The sequence below is a fragment of the Protobothrops mucrosquamatus genome, unplaced genomic scaffold, assembly GCF_001527695.2.
Source record: "Protobothrops mucrosquamatus isolate PMUCROS unplaced genomic scaffold, P.Mucros_1.0 scaffold2892, whole genome shotgun sequence".
Classification (NCBI taxonomy): Eukaryota; Metazoa; Chordata; class Lepidosauria; order Squamata; family Viperidae; genus Protobothrops; species Protobothrops mucrosquamatus.
Genome location: NW_015388920.1, coordinates 76,048 through 87,311, shown reverse-complemented (window position 1 = coordinate 87,311; position 11,264 = coordinate 76,048). Strand labels below are relative to the sequence as shown.

Genomic DNA, 11,264 nt, shown 5'->3' with positions numbered 1-11,264 from the left:
CCTAAGCTCTTTTATGACTCATGGACTTCAACTCCCAGAATTCCTGAGTCAGCTATGCTGACTCAGGAATTCTGGGAGTTGAAGTCCATGAGTCATAAAAGAACCGAGGTTGCCTACCCCTGCTTTAAAGTAACAGTTTCCCACCCCAAACCTCATTATCAGCTTGGAGACAGCCAGTCTGGCTTTCAGTAACAGCAATTGTTAAACAATACAGCAATGTAGGTCAGACATTAAGCAAGAGATTTAAAAGAGTTGTGGCCAATACATTACATCCACCACCACCACCACACTCTGATAATATTGTCCCTTGCCCCTGGTACCATTGATCCTTTAAACAGTGGCTCTGTAATCAAGGATAATGTTGCTCCAGTGTCGACTTGACACTTGTAATCCCTGCCTCCTATTGTAAGGGTCAGGAGGAGCTCACCTTCAGGACCGCTTCTTAAGGGTATAGCAAGGCCGATGAAGATGGCATGACATTTGGTTACTTCAGTGTTTAGTCATAATGTGTCGGGGTTGTCCTGGAACTGTACATGTTGAGGCTGTTTGTGAGTCTCATGATCTCGGTAAGGGGCAAGAAATGCCTTAGGGAATGGGGTTTTGGGGAGGGGTTGGAGGCTCCAGGGTACTCTGCATCCCTTCTTAAAGTGCCCCTCCCATCCACATCTTAAGCAATGTCAGCACCTTGTCCCAGATATCGCCTCTTCCTCACACCAGAAGCATCTTTGTGGTTCGTCTGATGGCTGAAAGCTCGGGCATCTCCTATCATTTTGCATAGTCACGAACATTTTCAGGTCTTTATAGTTCATTCTGTGCTGCTTGCTTGAGGTGCTTTCTAGATACAGAAGCGGAGATCACTCTTTTGTTTATCGGTGAATTTCTGTTCCTTTGATTTTAGGCTGTGGCCGGGGCTGGGAAGAGGGGGAGGTAAGAATGGGCTTTGCTCAGAGATAGAACTAATGTGGCCTGAACTGAGTACTTTTGAATACAAGGTCTTGAAAACACTGAAATCTAGACTGAAATTCTCCCAGATACCTTACTGGTACTGCTGGGCAGAACTTTCAGATCCAACCAAACAATGCCAATTAGAAGCAAACAACATGCATACTGATGACAACGCAGGAGCCAAAATTATGCCTCCCCTGCTGCAAAAGCCCATCCCAGAATGAGGACACGGACAGCTGGAATATGTTCTTATACATACCACTTTCTCCCCCTCTGACCTAGTAATATGGAAGGATGTCCAGGTGGATGAAACACAACAGCAAGTTACGGTAAACTAAAGCAATGGTGTGCAAAGACCAGGGGGAAATGAAAATATGACTGATGGGAAGAAGTACCAAGAGTCAGAATGTGGACTTCCATGATCAAGAACTGCTCAAGAATAGCTATAATTTATATTGAATGTCATGTGTACCCCAAATTATTTGTGTTGTAACTGAGAAACACATGAAAGAGCATGAACAATAGGGGGCAGCCATGGCTAGGAGGGCTTCTGATCAACTCTATGTTGTGTACCAGTTATGCCCTTTTCTGGATAGGGAGAATCTCTGCTCGGTCACTCAGGCCCTGGTCATCTCCCATTTGGATTACTACAATGTTGTCTATCCTTGAAAAGTATCCAAAAGCTTCAGCGGCTGCAAAGTGCAGCCACATGAGCTATACTGAGTGCCCTGCTCCACGAACTGCGTTGGATGCCAATTTGCTTTGATGTCCAATTCAAGGTGCTGGTTGTGACAATCTATAAAAGCCTACATGGCATGGGGTCAGGCCACCTGTGAAACCAGCTTGGCCCTATCACATTGGCCTGTCCCACCTGGTCAGGCAGGAAAGGTATGTGGCAGATTCCATCAGTTAAAGAACTCTGTCTGGTTGGGTCCAAGGAGAGAGCCTTCTTTGTCACTGCCCCCACTCTATGGAATATTCTCCTTCCAGATGTGAGGCAGGTTCCCCACCCTCCTGTCCTTCGAAAAAGAAGTTAAAACATAGCTCTGCAGGGGGACCCCAAAGGAGCACACAGTAGTGGAGTTGGTTGGTGCCACAAGAGCCTTCCCTTTGCTTTTGTGAAATAATTTTTAATAAGGTTTAATTATTCTTGCCTCCTTAATTTTTTAAATATTTTTTTAAAAAAATTAATTATAAATTTTAACTCTAACATTTTAATTTTTATATACAGTTTTTATATTTTGATGTTTTATTATATAACACACAGAGTCTCTCTTTGGGGGAGATGGCTGGTTCAGAAATGTTAAATCTATATAAATAAAAATGTAAATGTTCGTTTGTTCAAAATCTTAAATCTCCGAAAGTTCTTCACCGACTGCTTTGAAATTTTGACACAACGTTGCATTCGAATACGCGCGTGTTTTTATATACCTATATTGTATAGATGTCACACCTGTGACAGGTAAAAACATGCTGTTTTTGAAAAACAGCGCCATCTGTTGGACGTAAAAGCAACACACGCTTTTACCAGACTGAGCCACAGCAACGCATGGCTGGGTACAGCTATATTAAATAAATAAACAAACAAACTTTATTCCAGATTTGATAGAATAAACCTATGCGATTGTTGTACTACACATTCTTGTTTTCTGTAGAGTATGCCCACTGGCGACCAAGATCTTGAACAGAGGAAATAATTTTTCTCTAATTCCCCTTTCCCTCTTTTTAAGCTATGGGTATCTCCATATAGCTATCATTTTCAGTTCTTAAACACTCAGAATAATATTTAAGTGTCCTGTAATTGTTATCATCACCAGCCTTATCCAAACAGTGGGCTCTTCCTCACTATTACATCAATAGCATTCCTGGTATGCATGACTGACAGGTATCGGAGAAAATTGACTTGGCCCATTATTAGGTGATCTCTCTTGCCTTCAACCTGTCTAACCTCACTCGATCCCCACCACATGGGTACCTATTAGTTGTTTGTGCAATGTAGCAAAAATAGTGGATCAATCAGGCAGCAACTGGCTGTGACTAGCAGCATCCAAGGCACCCCAGCAAGGGACAAAATGGTGCAGGAATGGGCAAAAGTCACAATGGAAAGTTCAGCTCCATAAACTCGACAAAAGCAAGACAAAAGTTATTACACATTCACTGAGGACAGAACTGTGCTTCTTAAGACTGCTAAACGTGAATTCAAAACAGGTTCTCGCAAAATGCAATAAGAAGCCTCTATAATGCCTGGATGTGGGGTTTTTTTTTGTGAGTGTTGGTGAGACGTTATGTGGACAGATCCCTCTGCAGGAGGCAGGGGCTCATGGGACCAAGGTAAAATGATCATAGAAGGGACTACACAGTCATCAGAAGAGGATCCTACAGTGGCAAATGAGAGCTAAGAAGATCCCAGCCCCTAATCACGTCATCACTAACATTGTCAATTTGGCACTCTAAACATCTGCTGGAGAAGGAAGGAAGCTCTTCCTTAAAACTTGTACAGAGAAGATGGATCTAAGCTGACTCTACAAATGGCTAGATGATGTACAGGCCGATACATCTTCTGTGCAAGGCATTTCATGCATGCTTAGTGGAACATGAGGATGAGCACAATGAAAACTCTACAAGAGCTGTCTAGCATTATGTCCAGCTGATCAACAGCTGAAAAGCAAAAAATGGCATTCAACCAACTATAGTGTGTAATGATAGTGTGGCACTAAACCTTTATGAGCCCAGAGATCAGAAGATGAGGTAAGGCATTTTTTTTCTAATTAAAACTATTAACCCGAGGATAGATACCATCAAACTGCGTCTGGAGATACCTGTTTGACACCACCGCTGAGTTGGCCTTTAATTGGCTCAGCTGCCAAGAACAAGCAGAGAACAGGAGCGTGGAACTAATCCCAGAATGGCTGTCTGAAATGTCCTAAAAATCCCCAAAAGAGTGGCATTCTAGCTCTCATCATTTTGGTTGCACCTTTACTCCATCCTTTCCAGGCCTCAAGAGGGAGAAGATACCCTTCCTCTTCTTCTTCTTCTTCAGAATTTCAGGATTTGTTTTCAGGGTTGTGCTTAGGCCCTGGCCTATTAATTTATTATCAAACTATTAAAGGGCTCTTTTGCAAGTTAACCATGAAGTAGCTTCAACCAGACCTAGTCTATTTTAATCAGTTTGTCTATGCTTTTACTTGAGGTAGCCATTGTTAGACTCAGCAGTTAGCTAACACATAGACCAGAAGAAGCCAAAGAGGCTGACCACAAATGCTTCAGTTATAGAAGTATAATCTGGCTGGCCTTTTGTAGCTGTGCTAAAGAATTTTGCAAGTGGGTCTGTTACAACAAAGCAAGGTAATATTAAACTGTGGTCAAGAATTGGTCAAGAATATCCGGGCAAAGGTCCGGAGGTAAAAAGTTCATTATTAGCATATTAAAAAAACCAGAGGTTGAAAAGTTTAGCTAATTAAGTGTACTCCTTATGCTTATATGGGATAAATCAGGAACAAGTGATGGACAGGACATCAAACTTCTCTTTAATTTTGCCCAGAAATAAAGTGTTGAACTCCAGTTTCCTATCTCAGCCTGATTATTGAATCTGATTCAGAATCTGAATCAGAATCTCTGAATTCACTTTGAATCAGAATACAGCTGAAAGGGACTTTACTCTAGGAAGCCGAAGTTCTGTTGACAATACCAGTTTTTAAGCCAGTGGGTCGTTTCTAAAATCCTTTGCTCCCTCATTGGATGTTGTCCTGTTAGAAGTATAGATGAAAACACCACTTGTGCTCCTAATTCTTTAACTTTTTCCCTGGTTTGTAATCTCATTGTTTTCAAATTTATTGTGTCATTTGTCCCCACATGTAGGAGACTCGAATTGTGTTGCGTAAAAGAAATCCAAGTGTTGGGCTGACTAACAGGGCTTTGATGTTGGCCTCCTACTGTTCCTGGGTAAAGCCCTAAATCATATGGCTTTCCATAGTATTCATAACAAGTTAGCAGGGCCCTCTTTTGATTCTATGACCCTAGACCAGGGGTAGGCAACCTTGGCTCTTTTATGACTCGTGGACTTCAACTCCCAGAATTCCTGAGCCAGCCTAAAAGAGCCAAGGTTGCCTACCCCTGCCCTAGACTGTCTCTTTCCATCTAACCCACCCCTTCTTTATTTTACAACTCTCATCTTCCTATCAAACTATTTTTTTTCCTTCAAAACTTTACTTCTCTTTGCACGGTTTCCGTAATCCGAATTCGATTCAATGAAAGGGAGAAAGAGGAAAGTTCTTTTTCCCCCCAAATTTTTATTTTATTCAAAAAGATTAAAATACAAAAGAAAAAAAAATCCAACAAAAACAAAACAAAACAAAGCTAAACAGGATCGTTAAAATTAAAGCGAGAACGGAGGAAAGTTCGTCCCGAAGTGCTATGGAACAAACATATCGAAGCAAGCAGCGAACGGAGCTCCTGCTCAATACTGGGTGTTTTTGGTTTTTTTAGCCTTCACCTGCCGTTGCCTTGTGTTTATCCCCTCTGCTCCTTTCATAAGCGCGCGCTGCTTGTGTAAAAAGGCTGCTTCTTTTGGCAATTAGCTGCAGCCCGAAGATCTACGCACCGAACCGAGTTCACACTCAATTGCAGGTACAACCCGTAGCAAGCAGCCCATTCCGAGCCTACGCGGGCTCCGACATCCGGTCGCAGCGCCAACGCGGGAGCCCAGGAGGGCCTTGCTGCACGTGAGGGGTGTGTCCCCGCGGGCGGGCTGAGAGGTGGCGAGGTTCGAGGTCAGCTCCTCCCGCCTGAAGACGCGGAAGTGGCAGCCTCCGGCGGAGCAGCACCAGTACCAGCACCAGCACCCAAAGAGGGACTGGGTGGGACATGGCGCCGACCGGGCTGAAGGCGGTCGTTGGCGAGAGTGAGTGTGATCGGGCCGGTTGGGGCGCTTAACACCTGCGAATTCGTGGTTGTGAGGATGGTAGTTTTCTCGGGAGGTGGGCATGAGGAGCGCCTTCCGTTCCACGCCGCTTTCCCCGTGACTTTTCCCGGGGTTTATTTGTCCTACGCTTTTAGTAGCAACAGGGGCTTCTCTGATAGGAGCAGGTTTGGGGGGGGGGAAGGGGGCTGGTTGACCATCCAGGCGCCTCCTCCTTCCTGCTTCTCATGTCCCACCAGAGTCCGAATATGGAAATAGGACTTCCTCAACTCTGGTGATTGTTATTGCTTACATTTCTTCGTTCTTCCTGCTGCTGCTTAAATTCTTCACCTCCACGCACAACAGTTTATTCTGTTTTAAATAATCTGTTAACAGATTTGCATTTTTTTTCTTTTTTTTTTGATATGGGGAATATGAAAATAAGAGAATTGGTATGAATAAAACTCTTAGCCATAGAAATGTAATTAATATTGAGAATTTCATAACTGAGAAAGATATCATGGAGAAGAGCCCCCTCCTTATAAAGTCTTAATTTTTTCTTAATGTGTCCTTACTTTTTCCCCAGATAAGTAACACCAGATTTCATTGATGACATATTTTTTAGGGTATCATGCTGTTTTTTCCCCCTCTGTCCTAAATCAAACACCCTTATCTTTATATCAGTATGAATTATCCTCTGCACTCTTGTAGTAAACCCAAATTTTCATTCTCCTCCTTAAACTACCAGGTGCTATGGTTTTATTAAAAAGCACAGCATCGTAATGTTTGGGGATAGATCAAAAATTCACATTTTTCCTCACTAAATTTGAGTCATGCACAACATTAAGCCATGATATAAATAGTATTTATCGACTTAGCATGTTGTGGGGAACCACCCCTCATAACTTAGCATACTTGAATTAGGCTAGGGCATTGTGATTTGTTTGACAAACAGTAAGTTAAAAATGGGACTTAGAATGCAATTTTTCCAACTCAGGTTTAAAAGTAGAAGCTTGAACTGTTCCTCTTCTAGGTAAATTATTTGTATTCTCAAGGCGGCAAAAACATATCCAACACAACTTCCTTCTCCATTTCCCCCACAACAACAATAATCCTATGAGGTTGGGTTGAGAGAGGGAGTGACTCAAAGTCACCCAGTTGGCTTTCATGGCTAAGGTAGGACTTGCTTATAGCCTCCTGCTTCCTAGCCTGGTGCCTTAACCACTAGACCAAACTGGTTCTGTAGTTTTATAAGCTTATAAACATGTTTTTGTGCTTGGGAAATCATTTCTTAGTAAACTATTTCACAGTAAAACATTTAACTTCAATCTACCACTGATAGTGGCCTACAATTGTAGGTGCAGTTGTAGACCTCTATCAGCAGCATATACGGTTTTGAACCTTATTTACTTTACTTTGAACCTTATTTACTTAAAATAAATGCCCTTAAAACTTGTACATCTTTGTTGCCTTATGATGTTATTTAGCACTGCCTACTTGGTGCAGTCTCAAACCCTAAAACCTTTTGATTTCCTTTTTTTTTAGTTTTTATTGATTTTTTTAATACAATTCAGCAGTGCTTATTCAACAAACATGTTGTCTGAGTTTATCATTCACTAATACAAATTAAATTCCTAATCCCTAGTGCGTTTCTCCAACCATTGATAAAATAAGTCCCAAATTTGAAAATATTCTGTTTCTTCTTTTTCTTTCGATCTCAAAGTAAGTCTGTCCATTTCTGAGTCCAGTATTTTTTTAATTATTTCTTCCTCCGATGGTATTTCTTCATTTTTCCAATATTGTGCAAATATAAATCTTGTTGCTGTTATCACATGCAAAATCAAATATATACTTCGTTTATCAAGCTTTTCTGGCATTATACCTAATAAAAAAAGTTCAGGTTTAAAATCTACATGTTTCCCCAGCATCTTTTCTAGACAAGTATGTATTTTTGTCCAACATTTCTTTGCTTTAACACATGTCCACCACACATGATAATAAGTACCTGGTTTATGATTATATTTCCAACATTTATCCAATATATTTTTAAACATTTTTGCTAATCTTGCTGATGGCAAGTGGCATCTATAAAACATTTTGTATAAGTTTTCTTATAAGAGATTGAAATTGTCAACTTATAATTTCTTTCCCATAGGCTTTGCCATTTCTCTAAATCTATATTATATCCAAAATTCTTTGCCCATGTTATCATTATTTTTTTTACTTGTTCATCTTCCATTTTCAAATTTAATAGAAAATTATATATTTTCTTAATTAGTTTTTCATCAGAGGTTAATAATATCTGATCAAACAGAGTCTGCTCTTTATAAAATCCATACAATTTAACATCTTTATCATATTTCACTTGCATCTGTAAATGTGACCACCATGATAAATCAATACCCTGACTTTCCATCTCTTGTCTAGATTTTAATTTCCCTTCAGAATTTAGAATATGTTTATATGTCCATATTTTCTCAAGGCTAACTAGATTTGAGTGTACAAATGTTTCCATTGTTGAAAGCCATCCTGGAACTTTCAAATATATTTTGCATTTTATTTTTTTCCATGTTAGCAGTAATGCATTTCTAATATAGTGGTTTTGAAAATATTTATGAATTTTATTTTTCCCATATCATAAAAAAGCATGCCAACCAAGTTATAAGTCATGCCCCTCTAGATACAACAATCTTTTTTTGTCTGAGGGTTATCCATTCTTTTATCCATGTTAACACCGATGCTTGATAATATAAAACCCATCTGGCAAACCAAAACCTCTTGATTTCCATCTTCCTGATAAGACCCAGTACTTCTTGCCCTGCAATAAACCCCAAAATCTAGTAATGGTTTCAGTTTGCTCAATTTCCTTACTTGAATTAGGAAAAGTATTTCTTAAACCAACCTGGTATTTTCCAAATATACTGATCAAATATATAATTTTTGAGGGTTTTTTGAGATTGTTATTCCAACACATAGGGAGGGAACCAGGCTAGGGGAGACAGAATTAAAATACTGTATTAGGAATTGATTGGTGTTAAATTCTTATTCATGTTTTGATAATCTACTGGCTGATCTCATTTTAATGAGGATTTGTGACTCCTTCTAGTATAGTTGAAACAAGATGGCCTCCCCTTCATCACCATAAAATATCCAACTGATTACAGAAATAAAGGTTGGGATAAAAGAATAGAATGTCTGAATGTCATTTAATTCTGGTATTCAGAGTAATGCTTGCCCTCCAGAGTTTTTGAATTCTAGTACTCTAGTTACCTTCTATTATTTGATTCCAAAAAACCAAGAAAAGGTATATCAAATTTAATTTCTGCAGATAAAAAAAGGTTACATTCCATGGCCATACAGCATATTATACAGCTATTCAGTATGTTAATTGTAAATGTAACATGTCTGATAGAAAAAATAATAAACTTCTATTATTATTTTAAAATGCATATCCTGAAAATTCTGAGATTGTTTTTGAGACAGTAGAAAGACTAGTACATTACTGATATAGTAGACTTAAGGATAAAAAATATTCTAGCTCATGTATCATAAAGAGTTGGATTTTAATTGGTAGTAATTTCTAATCCAATCTAATTACTTTACAGTTATGGCCATTTAAAGATCAGGATCTTCAGTTAGGAAAAGAGGAATATTCCAATTTTGTTGTGGAAGTCCCAAACTTCCCAAACTAAAATCCAATGATACATGGACAATTGCATTGTTTGTTTACATTGTTTACAATCTTATGAGATGTGTAAACAATGATCTGATTTCCTTCAGGGATGAAATGAAATCACATTAGTTTAAATAAAATTGTTAAAAAAAATTGTGATTCTCCTATACACATTTTAAAACAATAGTTGAAAAAGTATATAAATGTACTTCTTTTGAGTGTGAAGACATTATTTCTAACGAGACTGAAATAAGGAGCTTTCTGATTAGCAATTATTAGGCATAGTAAGCATTTTTTTCATATTTCAGCCCTTCAAAAGGAGTGAGTCTTATATACTTTGAGAATAGAATTTATTTTCCTTTTTCTGTATCATGATCTGGTTCCTATGACTTGTGTTGTTAAGTACATAACATTTTAGTAAACATACTAGTTTCCTTTACACTTTGGTTCTTTCATCTGCCTATCATCATTTGATTGAAAAAGATTTGCACTAAAATTCCAGGATATTGACATATTTCCCCTTCAGTCACAAGTTGAACACACAGAAGGAAAATAACCTACTAATCCTCAGATCCAGGCATGTGAGGAGAATAATTTTGAAAAGTTGTTGGAGGAATTTATGTTTTGAAGTAAATATTGTAGCATTTTGTTTTTTTTATAATTTTATTGAACATTTGATTTAAAAGATAACTAATACAAAGTAAAAAGGAATGACAGAATAAATGTGGAAAAGAAAGAAAAAATATGCAGAAAGAAAAATAAAAATGAAAGAAAAATAAGAATATAGTAAAGAAAAAGAAAAAATATATGAATGATTTCCCCTTTCATAACATTTTTAGTAACTTATCACTTTCTCTTAAAATACAATAAATGATCTCTGCTTTTTATATCTCATTTTTATCTATAAGCAAATCTTTAAAACATCACTCAGTCCTAATCAGTGAAAATCCATTAAGAGTTACCAGGGTAGATATATCTATTTTAACCTTGATAGAATAAACTTATATTCCTTTCCTTTATTTTTAATCTTGATCCCTTCAACTACTGCCCTAGAATTTGATTTCTATTCTTTTTTTTGTCCTTTCTCATAAAAACCTTCAAAACTTTAAAATTCTTTCGTAAATCAAATATAGGAAAGTAAGCCATATTACTGTTTTGGTTTGTTATTTTTATATTCTTTTTAATTATTAAGACATCAGCCAATTTCACTTGTATATCCAGTATAGTATCTTTTTCTGTATCATTCTTGTAGACGTCATTTTTAAATCCATATTCAAATCAGACTCAGTCTTGTCTGGTAAAACCTGTTCCTCTTCCATTACATCTTTTAAACAAGTCTATAATGGCAGAGATTTTTTTAAAAGTAAAAAAAAATCCTTAGTATCTCTGATGTTAAAAGTATTTTGCTCCATTCTGTATTAGTAAATCAAATTGTATTCTCCTTTAATTTTAATCTTAGTTCCTTCTGGTTTTCACTAGTGTCTAACTTTCAAAATCCCTTTTTTAAGAAAAGAATTCAAAATGAGCATTTATAATTTGTAACTTTCCAAACTGAAAATCAGGCTTGTCAGATGCTATATTTTTTCTATCCTGCTCTATGGAGTAGAGAGTTGGTCTCTGACAGAAGGCCACCTGAAGAGACTAGAAGCATTTGAAATGTGGATTTACAGGCGGCTGTTACGTATAAGCTGGGTTGACAAGATCAGAAATGAGGAGGTGATAAGCCGCCTGGGAAAGCCAAGGGAAATC

At 38.0% G+C, this 11,264-nt stretch overlaps 1 protein-coding gene across 1 annotated transcript in view; it reads left to right on the top strand.

Moving 5' to 3' along the window:
* Window positions 1–5,755: 5,755 nt before the first annotated feature.
* LOC107296606 (syntaxin-binding protein 2-like) overlaps window positions 5,756–11,264 on the top strand; it is a 40,870-nt gene continuing 35,361 nt past the window's right edge. The window contains exon 1 of the mRNA XM_015825951.1: window positions 5,756–5,845. Within this exon, the coding sequence (XP_015681437.1) occupies window positions 5,809–5,845 (37 nt within the window). The 5' untranslated portion in view covers window positions 5,756–5,808. The remainder of the gene's footprint in view (window positions 5,846–11,264) is intronic.